This window comes from Psammomys obesus, unplaced genomic scaffold (assembly GCF_907164565.1).
Source record: "Psammomys obesus unplaced genomic scaffold, mPsaObe1.curated_primary_1811, whole genome shotgun sequence".
Taxonomy (NCBI): domain Eukaryota; kingdom Metazoa; phylum Chordata; class Mammalia; order Rodentia; family Muridae; genus Psammomys; species Psammomys obesus.
Window position 1 is genome coordinate 465,119 of NW_026587216.1, and position 19,769 is coordinate 484,887.

At 40.2% G+C, this 19,769-nt stretch overlaps 1 protein-coding gene across 1 annotated transcript in view; it reads left to right on the forward strand.

The window, feature by feature from the left end:
- Positions 1–637: 637 nt before the first annotated feature.
- Pde4d (phosphodiesterase 4D) overlaps positions 638–19,769 on the forward strand; it is a 678,798-nt gene continuing 659,666 nt past the window's right edge. Inside the window, exon 1 of the mRNA XM_055603448.1 lies at positions 638–1,039. Coding sequence (XP_055459423.1) covers positions 774–1,039 — 266 coding nt within the window. The 5' untranslated portion in view covers positions 638–773. The remainder of the gene's footprint in view (positions 1,040–19,769) is intronic.

The window sequence follows — 19,769 nt, forward strand, 5'->3', positions numbered from 1 at the left end:
CAGTCACCCATCGCGTCCTTCCTGTGTAGCGTTTTTGAAACCCTGGTTTTGTATCTGGAGGGGTGGTCTGTGTTATTGTCTTGTGATTTGTCTCATAGGATACATCAGATTGACTTTAGAAGCCAGGAAACATTTCGCCTTGTCTAGCTAGTGGCTGTTTATTCTTCCCTTATTAAAAAAAAAAAAAAAGAAAGAAAACCAAAGCCAAAGCTCTAGCCATTTTCTTTTATGAATGTAGACCATAGGGAGATAAATAGCCCCTGCCGGAGAGGAAGGTCAAGTTCCAAGTTTTTCTTTCCTCTGCATTCAGGAATAAGCAAATGGAAAGGCTGGCCAAACAGAGTAGCAGGCATCCGATGGTTAAGCCCTCCCCCCAGGACTTTTTATGTACATAAGCAGAAGTCACTGGAGCAGCTGCGCCGCATTAGTTCCAATAGTTTAACAGGCTGCTCTGCAGGGCTGACAAAAGCCGAGCTAGCGCGGTGGCTTCCCTCCATGTTCCCGAGCCTCCGGAGCTCGTCAAGTGATCTTTGGCTGGGGCTGGGGGAGGAGGGTGACGTCGGACAGGCTGCGGCGGGGGAGTGTGCTCGCCTGGTCGGCACCCAGCAGCCTGCGCCGAGAGACTGAGGCAGGGGCGGAATGAACTAACAGCAGCTGGATCCGACCTGTTTCCCTGGACGTTCCCCAGACTCGGATCAAGGGACTCACTGGAAACAGGCCAGGCAACCACGTTGCCCTGGATTCTAGCCAACTGTACAAAGTTGACCAGGAAAATGGCTCAGCAGACGGCAAGCCCGGACACCCTAACAGTCCCTGAAGTGGATAATCCGCATGTTCCAAACCCATGGCTCAACGAGGATCTTGTGAAATCCTTGCGGGAAAACCTGTTGCAGCACGAAAAGTCCAAGACAGCGAGGAAATCCGTTTCCCCCAAGCTCTCCCCGGTGATTTCTCCCAGGAATTCCCCCAGGCTCCTGCGCAGGATGCTTCTGAGTAGCAACATCCCCAAGCAGCGGCGCTTCACCGTGGCACATACGTGGTAAGGTCTGCACCCTGAAATGTTAGCCATACCGCTTCAGTGATTTTTGCTCCTCCTGCGGCTCTGGGGGTGGGGAGGAAGATCATCATTCCGCTCCAGTGATTTATCACAAGTAACCTACCTTCATAGTATGTTCCACCAATGCCTAAGTCAGGGCAGCGATCCTGGTGATGGGTAACAGGAGTGGTTGAGGTGGGTGGTTCTCAGAGCTCAGTCGCTATTACAAGTTCCTACAAGAAAATCGGATTCCAGATGTCAAAAAAGAATGTAGGTTTACTCCCATACCTGAGTGGTGGCGTTTCTTTGAATTCTGAAGCTAGTTAATATTCCTTCCAGATTCTCCTAACTGGCTTGCCAGAGAGGACCAGAACGGAGGGGAGGGTCATCAGGATTAGCTGTCTCCTGAGTGATATCCGTTTGAACGGGGATGCTCACAATAGTGGCAAAGATGTGTCCCGTAAAACTGCTTCCTACTCCACTGTGTTTATCATTTTCATCATGCATTTTCAAAGAAGAGGAAAGGGGTTAGGAAGCCCGCAGGAAGTGACAGGCACTACTTCATACTCTGACTGTATTCTTTCAATTTGGATGCTTCGAATGTTTTGTATTTATATTTTCCTTAGGAATATTTTATCATCAGTATAATGGGTGAGATTATTTTATGCATTTGCTTCCGTGTATCTTTTTTTTTCTGGAGGACTTTCAATATTTTCTTGCTCTTGAAAATATCAAATATTTTAACTAAAGCCATCAAGCGGCTTCCTTGGAGTTTCTGCCTAATAATAGAAAAATTTAAGTCTTGCTTGTATCAGCAGGTGCCTGATCCGAAGTCCGTGATGTGGGATTAGTTAACTTTAGCCACTCCTAGGTGCTATACATACACTGCCTCTACATTTTGATAAAGTGAATCCAAAGTATGATGAAGCAAACATAACAAAGAGTAAGCATGGATATGAGATGGGAAACTGAATTATTTTTATAGAGTTTTCTCAAGAAAGCCAGTGTCTGAGAGGAAAAAACAAAACAAAACAGGAAAAAAAAAAAAGACTCAAGGAGGGAAACAGTAAGAAGTAGGAACCCAGATCTGAGTGACACCCAGCGATACGTTAATATAACGATGAAAGTCAGTGACAGCACAAATAAAAGGCATGTCACATTCAAAGACACGTCCAACCCCGAAATGTTAATTTTGAATAGCTAAATGTCTGACTGAAGAAGTGCTCCTATTGTCTTGTAGATTTTTAACTAAATGGCAAAGTCTCTACCTTCCATTGCAGATAGTGGCCATAGGAGGAATAAGGCAAAAGCTGAATTTTTCAGTGTTAATTTAAAAAAAAAAAAAAAATTGAGTCTGGAGAATGATAAGTTCCTCCGAGGAAGATGTTGAAAAATTTGTCAACAACGGTCAGAAGAGGAAGGACAAATACTGGGTGATGCTTGGAAGGAGGGGGTTGGCTCAAGACCAGGCACTGAGGGCCAGGCAGGCAAGCTGGCTTCAGGTCACAAGGAATCTGTCCACCTTATTATTATATCCCCCTAAGACGTATTGCTGACAGGGCAGGCTTCAACCACCACTTGATTTCAGTTGATGTGAAACAGCCTGGAGTTCAGCTGAAGGTTATCTGAGCTATTTGGACATGTTGAGTATAAGGAAGGCAGGAAATCTCATGAAAACAGGCTTTCTTCTGAAATCCGTGGCACTTCCTTTTCTAGTGCTGTCTGGAAAAGCTCCAAGCACATGCTTTCCACTAGAATTTCTCTCTGGCCTATCCAGTCTCAGCCAGGTCAGGTGGCATTAAGAAGGCCATGGAAATGGAAAAGATATGCGTGCAACGGATCCTTAATTAACTCGGGAGAAAAGGGTTTCCCTCAGGAACTGAAACCATCTCAGAGGAGTTGGAAACAGCATCTCTGTGTTTTCATTTTGTTTCAGGGAGCGCTTTCATTCATGCCACAGGTACCTTCCGTCAACCATGTCCTCTGTGCTTCAGGCTTTGCACTAAGCACAAGGCATTATTTTTTTTTTCAATTTTTCATTCATAATTTTATTTATGAACACAATGTGCTTATGCATACTCTACGGCATTTGAAAGGTATAATTTGAAGTCTGCACGCACCCACACAAACACAATCGGTATCCAACTATATTCACATCTCCTACTTCTTAAATCATCAGCTACTTACATGCATGCTTTGTATGATCCTGCTCCGGAATGTTATCCTTTGAACTTAATGCAGGTGTAAACAAAATGCGCTTAGCTTGAATGTTTATATCTTACCTGTAATGGTTGGGAAGTTGAACAAGAGTTATATCTTGGTTTTAAGAAATTTACACTGTAGTTTTAAAAAGTAATGTGGAAGGCATCTGTTTCTGTTATAGAGCTTGTTGTGTATAAAACAGCTTCCCAATCTCAGCAGGTTGACATTTTTGTGTTTGTGGAAGAAAGCTTGCTTTTGAGCGCTTGAGGGGCATGGGATCTCACCATCTTGTGGTTCTGTCGTTCAAAGCAGGATTCTCAAGGTTGACAGCCAATGCTGAGTGAAGAGAAATAGCGTGAGAGATGGTGGGGACAGTGCTTAAGAGGCAAGTCTAGAAGCACAGATCACTAGGGCTTGTTCGCCTCTAGAACTCAGTCCGGCACCACATCTAATTTAAAACGAGGCTGGGGCACACGGCTCAGCTCTGCTCCAAGGAACAAAGTAAGACAGATCTGGTGAACAGCCCCGGTTAGAGAATGTTTTTGATGACTTGGTTCACTCTCTACACCATAGTTGAATTTTTAAGATTATTAGACTTTGGCCTTTGTGAACCTCTGAAGTAAGGATCACACCAAAACATACTTCTGTTTGTTAGTTATGTTGAGTGAAAAGACCTTGACCGTAAGTTAAGCCTTCTATATTCCTGTCATCCATCAGTGTTGGATGCCCTCAGCATGCACATTTATTTATTTATTTATTTATTCATTTATTTATTTATTTATTTATTTATTTATTTATTTATTTAGCCTTATATACATCTTAAGGCAAGAGCTTTGGATTAACCCACCGAAGAGCCAGGGTCCTATTCCACTCATCTTGATACATCCATGCTTCACATCATAACTGGACAATGGTGAATACTCAATAAATATCACATAACTAGAGACACTGGTCAGCATTTTAGTCTAGTCATGCTTTTTGAAAAGGTCTTCTCTTTGGCTCAGTTTTCACCCACTTGTGTTTTGTATTTACCATGCATTTCTTCATTTTTGGAACTTCATTTGCTTCTCCTGGTCCGTTTAAAGTGCAGTTTGTGCAACTGACCCAAGGCCCAGGTACTATGAGGCCTAAAGAGAGCAGCTAAGCTGTCAGAAACCAGATTGCTGAAGCTGTGGCTCTGAATTTAACAGCTGTGGGGGTTAACATATACTTCCATTTCCCGGTTACACAATTTCCCCGAAATAGTTCCCAGAGTTCTGGTCTTCTCTAGCACGTCTATGTGTAAATCATCGTCACTAATATTTTTATTTTTCATGTACTCAATCCTACTCATAGCTCTGGTGGGCATGCATATTTAGGATGGTGTTTACATTTCTAGATGGTCAACTTGTCACTTGTTTGTGGAATAGATTGGATTAAATTTGTTTTATGATTCCATGAGCCCAAAGGGGTGAGTGGGCTTTTTCTTTTTGTTTGTTCATTTTTGTTTTGTTTTGTTTTGTTTTTAACCATGGGCGAGAAGACAGTAAAGAGCGGTATTGCTGACTGTTGCTGCCTCTCTCTTGCCCATCTGCTCTCACGCATCTCTCAAGTCTTTGCTCTCTGAGAGCTTCCCGGCCAGGAATAATATCCTCTTCTGACGTCAATAGCACATTTTACTTCTGCCGCTCTCGCAGTGGTTCCTGGTAATATCGTCTAACCCATGAGAGGGGTAGAACCTTCCCACCCCTATGCTTGTCAGTACTGTTTCATGGATTGTGCTTAAGATGTAACACATTGCTACTCCATGACCGTACCTAGGATTCTGATTTCATCTAAGTAGGAAGTTCCCTATGACACATCAGGAATTCCAAGACTATGGAATTCATGCTAAAGAAAAACTAAACTTTCAGTCTCACTTTATTTCAGAGTAACGAGTCAGAGAACTATTTTCATTTTTTTTTTCACTCACTTTTAGCACATTTCCCATGTGTTAGGGCCAAGAAGAGTTATGAAGAAAAAAAAAATCTGCTGATTTCTGTACTGAGGATCTCAAAAGTCAGTGTCTAGTGATGAGTAAATCACAAAACATTTGCTCTTTTTTTTTTTTCACATTCTGTGCTATGTTTTGTTTTGTTTTGTAACCAAGTTTGGCTTAGAACTCATTACACAGCCCAGTTTGGCTTACAACTCAGTCTTTCCTCTTCTAGCCCCCTCACTGTCGGGGTTAGGGGTATGTGCGACTATGCCCTGCTCGTTTCTCATTCTGTTGAGATGAACGTAATAGTAGTGATGCCCATTTTAAGTTACAACATTTTTTTGTATGCAGGTATATAAAGATTCACCACTCCAATTTTTAAACTGTCATCATTTTATCACTATTTGCGTAAGGTCCCCCTACTTTTTGGTGCCAGGGACCAAACCCAGAGTCCCTTGTAGGTCTGGAGCTCTCAATGCTATTTTTAAAAATTTATATATGTTAAAGGCCAAATCAAGTTTTTCTAAGACAAAGAATCTTATGGATATTTTCCTTTACAATTGAGGACCAGATGAGAAAATCCCACTGATTCCATTCAGTGTGCTCCATGCTGAGGGAAATATTACATTCAAAATGCAGAGCAGTGACAATAGAGTAAACACCTTACCTCCATAAGTGCCAAGTATGCATATGAGCCTTTCATTAAAATACAGTCAGCTGTAGAAATATGACATCTTTAAATAATAAAACTTTTTTTTTTTTTTTTTTTTTTTAGGATTAAGCTTCGAAAAATCAACATGCCTCTTTCAAAGGATTTTGTGAAACACTTAAAGCTTTTTAAGGAGTTAGCCGACATAGCTGTATTTAATAATTTACATATTTTCTTAACTAGATCTACAATTACTCATGATTAAAAGTGACTGCTCACTCCTCAGTCCTTCTTTCTTCAGCAACTGAATTTGCGTTTTGAGCAAGAGATATTCTATGAAATTTATTCAAGTCGTAAGAGAGGAAAAAAATTATCCCCTATGATGTTACTTCCTTTTAAACTATGGAGGAAATACACCTAAGTAGGTTTTTGAAAGATGCTACTTAGTGAGTATATTTGAGGAATCTGGACTCTTTCTTGTTCTACCTCTTGTATTTATCTTTCAGTCTTGCTCTCTGCTCTCCTCCTCTCCTCTCTTTCACTCCTCTCCCTTCCAACCCCCCTCCCCAACCCAAGGTATCCAGACACAAGCATCGCTGTTGCTCTCCTTGCAGAGAGGAGCTCAAGTGAGAGCATGTGGTGAAGAGTGAGTCTACTGGGAGTGTCTAGGGGGAATCTCTGAGGGCGCATATTAAACACTGTTTGAAGAGGCAGACAGCCCAGACGTCAGCTGTGGCCATGTGCTTTCATAGTGTCTTTAGGTTGAAAGTGTCTTTAGCTTTTGAAGTGAACATGAAAGCCGTTATTAGCACTCATTAAAGCCAGAAGACTTAAGGAGCACACTTCTCTCCTGGAACACATTGTGACCCGGAATATTTGCTAAATTACAAAAATCAAACTATGACAGCTATTTACTGGGGAAGAAAATAAGGGAGTATGGGCCCGGCTCTTACGACTCCTGTGTACTTCCTGTGACCACTGACATTTATCTTAATGAAGATAAGAAACCTATTTTTACCTGGTAAAACTGTTGCTGCCAGTGGTGAATGTGCTTTCAAATGAAAGTATGGTCTTGAAAACGCAGAAACAAAGGTTGAATGGATAAGAAGAAATTAAAAAAAAAAAAAAAAGTTGCATTTCAAAGGTCATTTAAATAATGCAAATTGTAGGTTTTATTATTACTATTCTTTATTTATTCTTTGCAAATAAAAAGTCTAGTTTCCTGGGACTTTAGCTAACTAGATGAATGCCAACATATTTTTCCTTAGACAAGAAGCTACTCATTTTTGTTGTTGTTTGTTTATTTGTTTGTTTTCTTATAGTAACTGCTTCACGAAAGAGCTAATCAATCATCAGGGAAGTAGAACTCTGTTTTTGTTTTTGTTTTTTGTTTTTAAAGGAGTTTTGCTTTTGAAGAGGAAATCGTGTTTTTAAAGCCATGGCTGGTCAGTATGGTAGAATCCAAGTATTTCCAGGCTTTCTGGCCACTGGATATTTGACCTTAGTCATTCAGCCTCTTGCATTATAGGCTCTCTAATTCAAAAGTCATATGGTTCAAAGATATTTGATATTTACAAGGTAAAAAAAAATTTAAAAAACCACTTAATCTACATATTGATCACAAACTACAGTTTAAAATATCAAAATCCAAGTCCCAGGGCCAGCTGGCTCTATACAAGCCTTGTATCCTGAATTTGATCCCTGTAAAGGTTCTAGAACTTCCACAGTCATGCTGTGGCATCCACATTAAATGCTGAAGCATAGAAATTATCACAAAGCCACAGCGATTCAGCCACACAGCAGTGAAATGAGGGGTGGGTTTAACAGTTTGAATCCAGGTCTTCCTGCCTCTCCTCCATTTGTTATTTCTTTTGATATCACCCCTCTTTAGACTGTCAAAAAGAAACATTCCTGTTTATTTCCTTCCCCTGTGTGTGTACTGAGACTATCACAGAAAGAAAGATTTTTACAGAATGGCACTGAGTTAACATAAAGGGATCTGACTTTATTTGTTATATATGTGGTCTGTATCCTTTATTTCTGATAAATATGCATAGAGAAGGAGGCTCCAGTATCCAAGGAGGGCATTCTGATTCACAGTGGTTTTTCAACAGTGCCAAACACAAAACCAATCAGAATGATTTTATTTTGAGTGAGTCAGAGGCAAAGGCACAAACAGCTTAAGGTCTAAGTACAGAGATCAAGTCAGAAATCTATTAAGGTTTGGTTCCCTGGTTCCCTGGTTTCCTGGTTCTTGAAAAGGGAAGGATGGTCCACAGACTCAAGTTACTAAGCAACAGAGTAGCAAACTGCTTGGTAACCAGATCTGGCCTGACTCACAGTCTGGCTGCCTGTGACTGAGTGGCCAGATAGGAAGACCAAGGCCCATTGTACTTCAAAACAATCCTTTCTGTCAGCCTGCCCTACTGCAAAATTCTGCTATGACAGAACATCCTTTGACATAAAATGTTTTTTTGTTTTTAAAGTGAAAAATATCTTTCAGTCCAGAAACAAATATTATTGTTTTTCTTTAAAATAGTTTTTTTTTTATAAGACTGTGGTTAATTGGTTTAATGTATGTAAAATGTAAGCTTTAGTGAGAAGGAAGAAGGTAAACAGATTTGAGCTAATGGCAGAAACTTGGGTTTTCATGAGCAAATGTAGACTGGACAATAGTCCCTTCTTGCACCTGCTGAGGGTTCACTTGAACTCCCAGACATGGTGTGGTTAACGTTTCTCTTTTTATTTGCCCACTGTTAGGCCTGTTGAGTACTGACTATGTAGCTGGATGGTTCCTAAAAAGGCTGGGCCTCAGCATGCAGCAGTCTTTACATCCATTGTGGAGAATAGGTGCCCCGTGCATATGGCCTGTAGCCATTTGTGGTTTAATCAGTTGAAGATCAGACAGGCTGTTGGTGTACCTCTTATACTGAGTAGCCAAAGGGATTTATGCTCTCCAACCCTGGAAGGCCTGGTGATATTCTATTGGATTTCCAAGGTGGAAAAAAAGTTTCATTCTCAATGGTTAATTATTCATATGGGCTTTGTCACGAAGAGTGTGCACGTATTTCCAGTTTATACATACTGATAACTGCATAGTTTGACTTCAGTAAATAAGAACTAATCGACAAATGACAGTGTCATAATAATTGGTCAAGTGTGTGCATGTTAATACTGACTTTACCTTTTGAGAAGAATTTTTGCCTGTCATATTCTTGAAAAAAAAAATAACCCTACCTAAATATATTTATGAATCTTGGAAAATTACTTAATAACTAGCTGGTTAAGCTCTGATGATGACTAATCCTTATCTCTCAAAATTCATACCAGTGAAATTATACACCAAAACCTAAGCGTATAAAAGACATGCCAAGATTTTGAGGAGGAATTTGAAAAAACAGCCTCCATAGTTCCTTTTTTTAGGATGACAATTTGGAGACATTTGAACTGGCAGCTACTGAGCCCACTTCTAAAGCATATTTCATGATAACTAAAATTAAATAATGGAATATATTTTAAAGAGATTTTTATATTCATGGGAATATGATTTTAATATAAATATTTTGCGCATTGCTCAACATATATTAATTTTAAACAAACAGATTTCCTTTCTATTGTCTTCATGAGCTAGCCCTGGGATCAAAATAGCTATTATTAGAGGAAACTAGCTTTCTCTTTATATAATTATTAGCAAGGCACTTTTTTCATTTCCATAAATGCCTTATTTTATATTTATGTTTATAGGGGTAAGCGTATGTATTTGACCTAAAGCCAGTTCCTTTCTGACTAATAGGTCATATAGTATATCATTTCTACTTTTTAACCTCCTTTTGTTTACAATATTTGTTTTACTTTGTCTTACTCTACTCAGTGTTGTTTTTTTTTTTTTTATGGCCTTCTGTTGAGTGAGTGACAAATAGAACAGCCTACGCTTTATGAGTTGTAATAACTAAAACATATATAAATTAGAGCCTGATGACGCACAAGGCGGGCATGTATCACTCTTTTCTGAGAGGAGCCTAGCTTACTTTAATAAACCCCCTTATTAATAACAATGACAATGGTGCTGATGGTGCTGACCAGTACTATTTCATCATCATGGTTTAAGATTAATCTATATTTGCATTTAAATATCTTAGCAGATTTACATGATTACCTTAAAGTCCTTGTGTTTGAAAATGAAGTTTTTACATCATTGCTGTAAACTAGAAATAAACAATATATCATGCATTGGAATAACTGAAAATGCATTATGTAAAACAAAACAGATTTGTCTTTACATAGACAATAAAAAGACTCAGAGTCTGAGGTCTGTTCTTTATTCAAAGTGGCATTTAGTAAGTAATAGAGACATATGAAAAATCAGTTGAATCTTTCTCCTTAAGAGAACAAGAATAACTGAAAAGGATTTGGAAAGGAAATAACCTTCCTATTATTTAATTCTCCATTTTAAAATCCAATAATCCACATCAGCTATGCCTAAACCTATCTTTGTCTGACTGAAGTCCAATTAAGGTAGAAATCTAGTGGTCCTCAGACCACTATATTTTCAGTATAAGTAGAGAAGTTTGGCAGGGTCTCTCCAGGACTTAACCACTTCATTGCAAGCAAACACACTGAGATTAAACTGGGTGAATCTGGGTCCTTAACTAAAGCACTGAAACTACTTTTCAGTTCTCTATTGATTAATTTTTAGCCTAGGGTTTGAACAGATGATGAGAAGTATAGATCAATTCTATGCCAAGTGTTATGCTAAAAGCAGCTTCCCCATTTTACAGACAAAAGCACACTGCGATGTCCTTTAAAGGTAAGGACCCCCAAGCAAACCAGATGAGGTGGAATAAACATTTTCTACTACTCTATAATTTTGTAGAGGCCTTATTTCTAGAACATAGTATTCACTTGCTTGCTGCAGCTACATAATTTTCATGGCCAAGAAAATATGAAAATGATTGTGGCTCCTCATTAAAAAAGAACGTTAAAAAAATTCTTGCTGGCAACAACAGAATATTCCCCTGCGAATGGGATCCTTTACAACTCTTGGTCATACCTCTGAAGTATCCTTACACATACACTTAGGTTAAAGTGTGGTCCCCAATGCCAAGTATTAAGATCTACAGAGGCAGCCAGAGCCATCTTTTTAAAAAGGTTGTTGTAGGGGAACATCTAGTTCATTACCTATTTCCCTTTCACAGTGAGGACAGTGTTACACACTGGAGTGAAGACAGTCAAAGCTGCGAGGAGACTCAGCAGGTTGCCAGCTATCCAAGATCAAGAAGAGACATTACCCAGCACTCAACTTATGGGCTGTTGTTTGTTTGCTTGCTTAAATGAGCAACTATGCGATTTTAAGTAAATTAGAAAAAAAAAAGTGTCACCTTGATATTTAAAATCTATCATTACTATGCCAAGGCAAGGCAACGGATTACCAAACCCTGGTCTCTGTACCATGCATCCTTTGTAAAGCCATCTCATTTAACACTTCAAGGTTTTCCTCCAGAGCTCTGTTTCCAACCTCTGTTAGCTTCATCTCCAGCCAGTAAAATCAGAATGTCCCCAATGCTCTTTGACTGTATTTAGTTACGCATTCCATACCATAAACATCTAACCTCTGACCCAGTAAACTTTCACCGTAATTTAACAAAATGTGATTCGTAAACTTCACGGCCCTCATTCCAATCCCAGATGATTCCTCTGGGCATTTCCTCTTTGAAGATCTACTCTTGTCTTAAGATTTCTGTTTGAAAAAGCAAGCTTGATGCTTTCAAAAAAAAAAAAACCAAAAAAAAAACAAACAACAACAACAACAAAAAAACAGTTAAGCTCACCATTGACTTCCACTTTGGTCTCTCTCCACCAAGGCCATTGCATATAGCAGCACTTCCTGTTGCTTCCCATTGTCACTATTTCACTATGTAGCTTGACATTTGGATGATTCATCTTCTACTGTTGGTCATCTTAGTGACTTTAGCTGCTTCCCTTTATGATGTCCTGCTTATCTGTTCTCATGAATTATACTAAAGCTCTGCACTCGCTGTGCACCAAACTATAGGAAGGCTGAGCAAACTTTCTTCTGTGAAGCACCAAATGAGACCTTAGGACCATGGGTTCTCTACTTTCCCAATGATGAGACCCTTTAATAAAATTCGTCATGTTGTGGTGACCCCTGCTATAAAGTGATTTCGTTGCTACTTCATAACTGCAATTTTGCTACTGTTGTGAATCCTAATGAAAATATCTGGTATGCAGGATATTTGACCCACAGGTTGAGAACCATTGCTTTAGGCTATATGACCGATAATGTTTCTGTGGTAATACCTTTTCTCTGCCATTGCAGCACCAAATAGTCATATATACCGTCCATCTTTAAATGACTCTGAATTTGGGACACTGGCCATAGCTTGCCCATCTGATCTATAGAATGAAGTTCACACATCTCAGCCTAGTATTCAAGTCTTACCTGTAATTCCAGACGTCTCTTTGTGGATGACTAGTGGTCTGGCCTACGGATCTTTCACTATTTTTCATTCTGGAAACCAGTCTTAAGTGTGGTTAATGTAGACACTGCTGATAATCAAGCCAAGAGAACGCACTGTCTTAGGGCCTCTCTATGTCTAGTAGGAGGTTCAGATCACAGTGCTATGAAAATCCAAAATGTCTCCAAACATTGCCAGTTGTTCACAGGGATGCAAATTGCTCTCAGTCAGAATGACTAGCCCACAGAGAAGCTTTGTAGAGGAAGGAACCAGTTTACCTCACTCACCAGTATATCAGGAGTACTTACTAAGGCCTAGTTATCCAGAAAGTGGTCCAAAACTCTATAATACAGACTGCTGCTGATAGATCACTGTGAAATTTTAGGGGTCTCATTTAAACCCCACAGAAAACAATTAATTTTGCCTGTAAATAGAACTTTTTCTAATTCTCGAGTGTTTCATAGAATTATTTTAAAGTTCAAATGGGACATTTACAATATAAAGCGGTTTAAAAAGATTAAAGTGCTACTAAAAATAATGTAAAAATATTAGTGATGACATACTGAGTATGTGTTGAGTCTGTTGAATATTAGAGGTTAAATTCCACTCCTGCGCCATTTTTGTTCTATGCACATTGTCATTTGAGATGCTGTTGGCTCATAGTCTTTGCTGTCAAGAATCCTGATCTGGTAGAGTGCCTATTATGATTACTCAAAAATGGTGTAAAATGGTAGAACACAGGACTAAATTGAAAGAGTGGTGGGAGTTGGCAGGACACGCTTGTAGGACTTTCTTGAGATTTCATGAAGAGAATGGGGTAGGAAGAGGAAGTTGTGAACAGGTTTGCCTGACCTGATCTAACTTCATATTTATGGCAAACTAATCAGATTAGTTTGATCATGTTTTACAAAGAAAAGAGTGGGGCCTAGAAAGGCATTTGAAGGGGCCAGATGTAAAGCTTAGTGGATCTCGGCTGGGTGAGAACTGAAGTATGTGAAGAGAAAGTGGTATGTGAGGCCCTCTCCCTGAGGGAGTGCTATGTATAAATAGGCACATGGGTTCCTTGGCATTTAGGTGAGGTTGCTGAGCTGTGCTGTAAGCTGGAACTAGATTATAAGAGCAGTTGGCATTTCCCTTTCTCCCTCACCTTCTTTCCCTCTTACATGCTCCCCCCACCCCCTCGCCATGAGGGATTTATGGGCTTAAATGAAACATGATCGATTTTATCTTCTTAAAGCTTCACTCTACATAAAACGGAGTGACATTCTGAGTTATTACCCCACACTAAGCTTGCTAAGCCACAAGTGTGTGTATTCAATACTGTCTGTGGGTTTGAATGCGACACTCAGTCCAATTAAACCAATCTAAACCATCTTTCAACGAGCTAGTGCCCTGTAACTGCTTCCAAAACAATCCCTCTGAAATACTAAAACACTCAATTGCATTTCCATCTAAGTGAGATGTGTTAATGCCACTGATTGCATGTGTGTCCCGTTGCATTGGACATAGACATTCTTTGTGAAAACAGTGACATTAATTTTTTTTTGCTAATTTTCAAGTTTATTGATTGCAAAACACTTTGCACTTCTGACAGAATGTACACAGAATGCTTGCTTGCTCCGAAGCCAACTCTCTGTTTCAAGCCTAGCTCATCATAATGAAAATTAAGAACCTTTCACATCATCAAGACATAATTGTCAAGTGTCTGCCACATAGCTGTTACTCTTCTAGGGTTAGAGCTTCAACAAGAGACTGATCCTTGGCCCCATGGAGTATATACTCTAATGGTAAAGACAGCACACACATAAGCATTCCAGTGGGCCAAAGAGCCAAATGCAATCAGAAACATGAGTTAGGATAAGTGCATGAAGAATTTTATATAAGATGTTTTAGGAAGACTTTCTACACACTGACATTTGAGAAGCGATCTGAAGACATGATTATATAGGAGAATAATATTTGAGGCAGAAGAAAGAACATGTAAAGTCCCTGAGGGAGGATGTGATTGGCATATTTGAGGGAGGAATAGAGTTATGAAAATGGGGTCAGAGCCATAGAGATGAGTCAGATCACATAGTATTTTGAGGCTGTATTAGGACTTGGGATTTCCTAGGTGATGACTGTGATATGTCAAGGTGAAGGGGTTAGGAGTGGGAGTGTCTGCTTCGGGGAAAATGAAATATATCGTAAGTTTTGGAATAATCAGTCTTGTCCTTGTGTAGAAAATATAAGTGCAGAGAAAGAGAAGAAAAACCAAGACCCTTTAATAGACTGTTAGAATAATCCAGATAACATGGAGTCATGGTTATGTGGACTGGAGTAGTTGAGGGAGAAGTGCTCAAAATTTTGTCTGCAATTTGAAAGGAAAGACAACAGATTTTTCTGGCTAATTTAGTCAGAAAAGTGAGAATTAAGAATGACTGTATGTATGAGGACCAAATGACAGTCAAGCCATAGTTGACATTCATGGAGCTTGGAAGCTATGAGAAGGCACATGGTAGAGGACATGGTCCAAGAGATCAGTTTTAAATATGTGTTGTATTTGGAATGACTTTTGGACACAAGAAGAGATCACGTAGATAATTGGCCATAGGAGTCCGAAGTGTATAGCAAACATTGTCACAGTAGGACATTTGGACACACCATCTGTAAATCATTCAAATGCAGAACTTTTAGAAATTGTGAGACTGGAATATGATTGGAATATGTATGAGTAGGAAGAAAGACTGATGACAGTTGGGTACTTTACACATTAGAAATCAGAAAAATCACAGAAACACACCTAAAGAACCCATGAAAAAAAGTAGCCAGTGAGTAGAACAAAAACCAATATATATATTGATACCAGCTGAAGTGAATACCAAGCATTGAGCATGGCTCTGAGGCCAGGAGGACCTTGGTGGCCAATGGCACTAGTGGATGACCTAATGGTAATGCCACAAGATTCTTTTCCTGAGATGACCGATCATTTCATATTGTCTCACTTCTCTCTAGACCTCAAACACTTATTTTCCCTTCCAAGTTAATGAGGTTGGGAAAGCATTTGATATAGAACCTACTTGTTGGTATACATTTACAATGTTATCACTCAGGAGATAGAAGCAGGAAAATTATCAATCAAGACCAGCCTGGGCCACATAATGAGTTATAGCCTAGGCTAGGTTACATAGAAAGATGCTCTCTGAAAAGTGAAAAACAAAACATAAATCAATGACATTTTATTGAAATGAGATGCTGTAGTCAAATCTGAGTTGTAGAGTTTGTAAAGAAGCACTTATGATGACTCCCATCCAAATTTATTCTAAGCCTCCTGAAGAAAAGACAGAGGGCTGGTAAGGGTCAATATGAACCTGTAAATTCAACCTATTCGAGCATTTGATGGATTTGAAAAACTCTTAGAGTCAGATCACTAGAGAGAATGAGCCACAATGAACATGTGTGGAAATACCCTTAAAGTGATTTTGGTGTCAGCTGTTGGTAACGGTGAGACTGCATACAGTTATCAAAATGAGGTCACAGACAACGATTGTGGGCGGGATCCTGGAAAGGGACATCAAGGGAGGCTGTGAGAAGAAGTCACAATTAAATTTTGTCAGGTTCGCATTGGAGAGAGTGCCAAATCCCTTTGGAATGAGAGAGGAGGGCCCGGGAATTTCTGTGAAACTCTTGAACCTAAATGCAATAGGCTGATAATGTGAGTTTAAAGGATATTTTAGGATAAAGGAGAGATAAACTGCAGAGAAATGTGAACACCATCTATTTTTCTTTCCTTGACAGAAGGACAAAACTGTGAATGGGAAAAAAAAGCTACTACAGCAGAGTGCTGAAAGCACACACCAATGATTCTGGTTTTTGTTTTTTTTTTTTAATTGTTTTTATTTTTTTAATTATTTGTGGTGTTTGAGTGTGTGTGTGAGTGTGTGCGTGTGCATGTGTGTGTATACACTCATTGGTGAGTGCTTGTAAGTATAAATTCCCATGGAGACCAGAGGTGTTGGAGACCCCTGGAGCTGCATTTACTTGCATAAGCACCCTCTGATTTGGGTCCTGCGAACTGAAGTCAAGTCTTAGGCAAGAGCTCCTCACAGCTGAGCTATCTCTCTAGCCCTCTAAACTGGGGTCTTTACTGGGCAGCCAACAGTGTTAGAGCAAGGAAGTACAAGAAACAGTGAGAAGAGACACTGGGGATACAGAAGAGCACCGATGTTGGGTGGGGGCCTCAGAAGCCCTGCAGGAGTGTGCAGTAAGTCTCTGGGATTCACAGAGGCTTTCGGCGGCAGCCTGGGATTCCCTGTAATGACAAGTATGGTGTGTGCACTGAAGGAACAAGTCTTTCTGTTGTGGTAGTCAGTATCTTGGCTCTGTTTGTTTTCGTTCATTTCAGGCAGTGAGGGGGGATCGGACTTGGGATGGCTAGCCATGAGTAGCAGAATGTGTGGTCAGCCTTTTTATGTGGTAAGGCCATGTCTCTCCTTCTTCTCTGCTATATATTTATGCTAGAGAGAGAGTTATGCAACAGAAGGTGCAGGAAAGTCACTTGGAAACTGCCAGTTTCCAGATGTGTGGCCACAGGGTAAATTTGCAAACATTAAAGATTTTTTTTTTCCTGAGCCAAACACAATCCTTTTTCTTGAGAGTATAAAGCTACATAGTGAGGAACTCTCTCTCTCTCTCTCTCTCTCTCTCTCTCTCACACACACACACACACACACATTGGTGTGGCATATATGTTGTACTTGCCACATTCATTTTTATATATGTAATTAGACTAACGATACTGCTTTTGCTACTAAATAAATAGATTTGATGTACCGATGTAAATGTTTTCAGAAGATAGAACAGCATGTCTATACCACATCTCAACCTACATTTAAATGCCTTTGTTATTGTACTCATAAACAAAAGAAATTCCATGAAATGCATAGGAGATAGCTTTCTCTTTGGAATCGGAATGATTGGTTTGTACTGCCCGCATACGGGTGTGGGATGTGGGTTATATTAGCTGGTTGGCTGTTAGGGCGTAGATTCCTCTGTGTCTCAGGAAAAGCTCCACAAAGTAACTTGTACAAACCTTCCCCCTCCCTAATGGAAAGGGTGAGCCCTGGCACCTTTTAACCTGTAGGGATTATGTAGCTCTGGCTATGATTGATTCCTTGGCTTGCCTCAAGAAATGCTCCCAGTATGTGTTATGTAGTAACAGAGCCAGGCTTTGCTGCTCAGCACGTCACTCCCGTGAAGATGTGGGCATGCTTTTGTGCATTTGTTCTTGTAGCCTGGGAGGCATATTTCGACACACTGTCCAGAATTGGCTGGAACATGCCTGTCACTCCCAGCAGGCTCTGATGACGCTCTTGCCAACGTCGATTTACATCAACACAGTTCCTTACTGGAAAAAGCTCACTTAGCATATACAGGGTGGCCCATTTAAAATGGGCACAGCATCGATTTGAAAAGGAATGCATTCTGGAAGATGTGTTATGGGAGACATGCTGAGAGTTGAAGGCCGTATATGGTGTAAAGTTACAATGACGATCATCCCAGAATGTTCCCTGCATAAGCGACCCTAAGCTCACCCCACTCATTGTCAGATAAAGGCCCCCCATGCTAGTCTTTCCCTTGTATCTCGCTGGACATGTAGGCATTTCTAGTCCTTTCCTTATTTATTCTCCTCGTACTAGCATTGTATTTACTCAGATGTGAGAATTGATAGCATGCAGTTTTGTGTAACTGTGCTGCTCTTTCCCTGCCCCAAGTTTGGTTTGCAAATGCAATGGAAGCATAGACTTTCCGTGTAGCATGAAATCTTTTGGCATGTGTTCATCTTGCTTATGACTCATCCTCACTATCTTAATGACTGTTTAGGATAGACATATTACGTAGTCGCCTATGGTCAGGAAACTAGGCACTCAAATAAAAGCTGTTACCATAGCTATCTAGCAAATAATAATATCAATAATAGGCAGCCCCAAACAGTCTTTGCTGTTCAAAAGGAAATTTCAGTATCAGAGGCATATGACCTGTAATTAATCCTACCGTGACCCTTGGTAACTCACCTTTCATTTTTGTCATCCCTGCCTCTTCCAAGTCATTATGGACACAGTAGTGGACACAACTGAATGGGTTTGCAATTTTACACCTTCTCTTATGACAACCAGTGGGATTTTCAGTGACACATGCTTTGATCGGTCTGCTTTTAAATCTCTTAAGCTGCAAAGCTCTAGACAGCTTCCTCCCAGAAGATTTTATAGTCCTAATTGACCTCATCATGAGTTCTATATTTATGCTTGTTTAGACACATCAAAGCCAGACTTTATACCAGAGGCCACGTGAAAAGTCAAGGTCACTAGCCTCTTGCTACAACATTTATGTCACACCAAGCAATAATGAAGGATGACCTTTCAAAGTGATCAAAAGTGGTATATGTGACATTGTAGAAATACTATTAACTGGCCTACTGTTATATTTCCTCTGCTGTAGATTTCTGTGAAATTAAGAAACTGTGGCGCCTTGCCTGGCCATGGTGGTGCACACCTTTAAGCCCAGCACTGGGAAGGCAGGGGCAGGTGTGTCTCTGAGTCTGATACTAGCCTCGTCTGCAGAATGAGTTTCAGGACAGCCAAGACTACGTAGAGAAACCCTGTCTCAAGAGCCAAAACAAACCAAAAGAAACTATGGTCCCAATGTCCTGTAAGTGCTTTCATACTGCCTGTATCAATTGTAGCTGGAAATAAAGTGAGGGAAATAAGCAAAATAAGATGCCTTCCCTGTGAATTAACATAAAAGATTCATGAAGCTGAAGCAATGCAGTTAAAGATGTGAGGTCACAGGTCTGTCTGATGGCAGGCCTGCTTAGACTTTAAACTGGCACTAGCGGGTCATGGAAGGCAAGCATGGAGGTGTGAAACCAAGCATTGTCAGTGACTGAGGAGCTCTTGATTAATAAACCTAATAAACCGACATTGAGTATTCACATTACAGCCTGCTAACCGCATCCTGGGTGTCTGCCTGTGTAATCGTGTATCCTTGTTGTGACTCCATGCCTATAGAGCAATCCCCTGACTGTAGTCTTATTGTTGCCCACCTCTCTCTGCTGAGACTATATGCAGAGTCCTAGGTCAGGGCACAGGAAGCATGATGCCGTAAGCAATGACTGTAGTATCCAATAAAAAAGAAGCAAAGTTGGCATTTGGAGCTTGCTCAACAGTCCGGCTGTCTCGTATAATGACTCTGCTCCCCATAGGCCCAACCCCTGCCCTGGAGATGCCAATTTCTGAGTGTACAAGTTTTAATGCCAGCTTCTCATCTTTGAAATTTCTCTATGCTACTGCCAACTCTCAAGGCCTTTGGGGGGAATCACTTGCCAGCTCTCGCAGGGAGAACTCTTCTCCAACACTATGCCATAAGCACTTTTCAGTAAAGCTTCTGGCAGCCCACAGTGTACATTTTGGT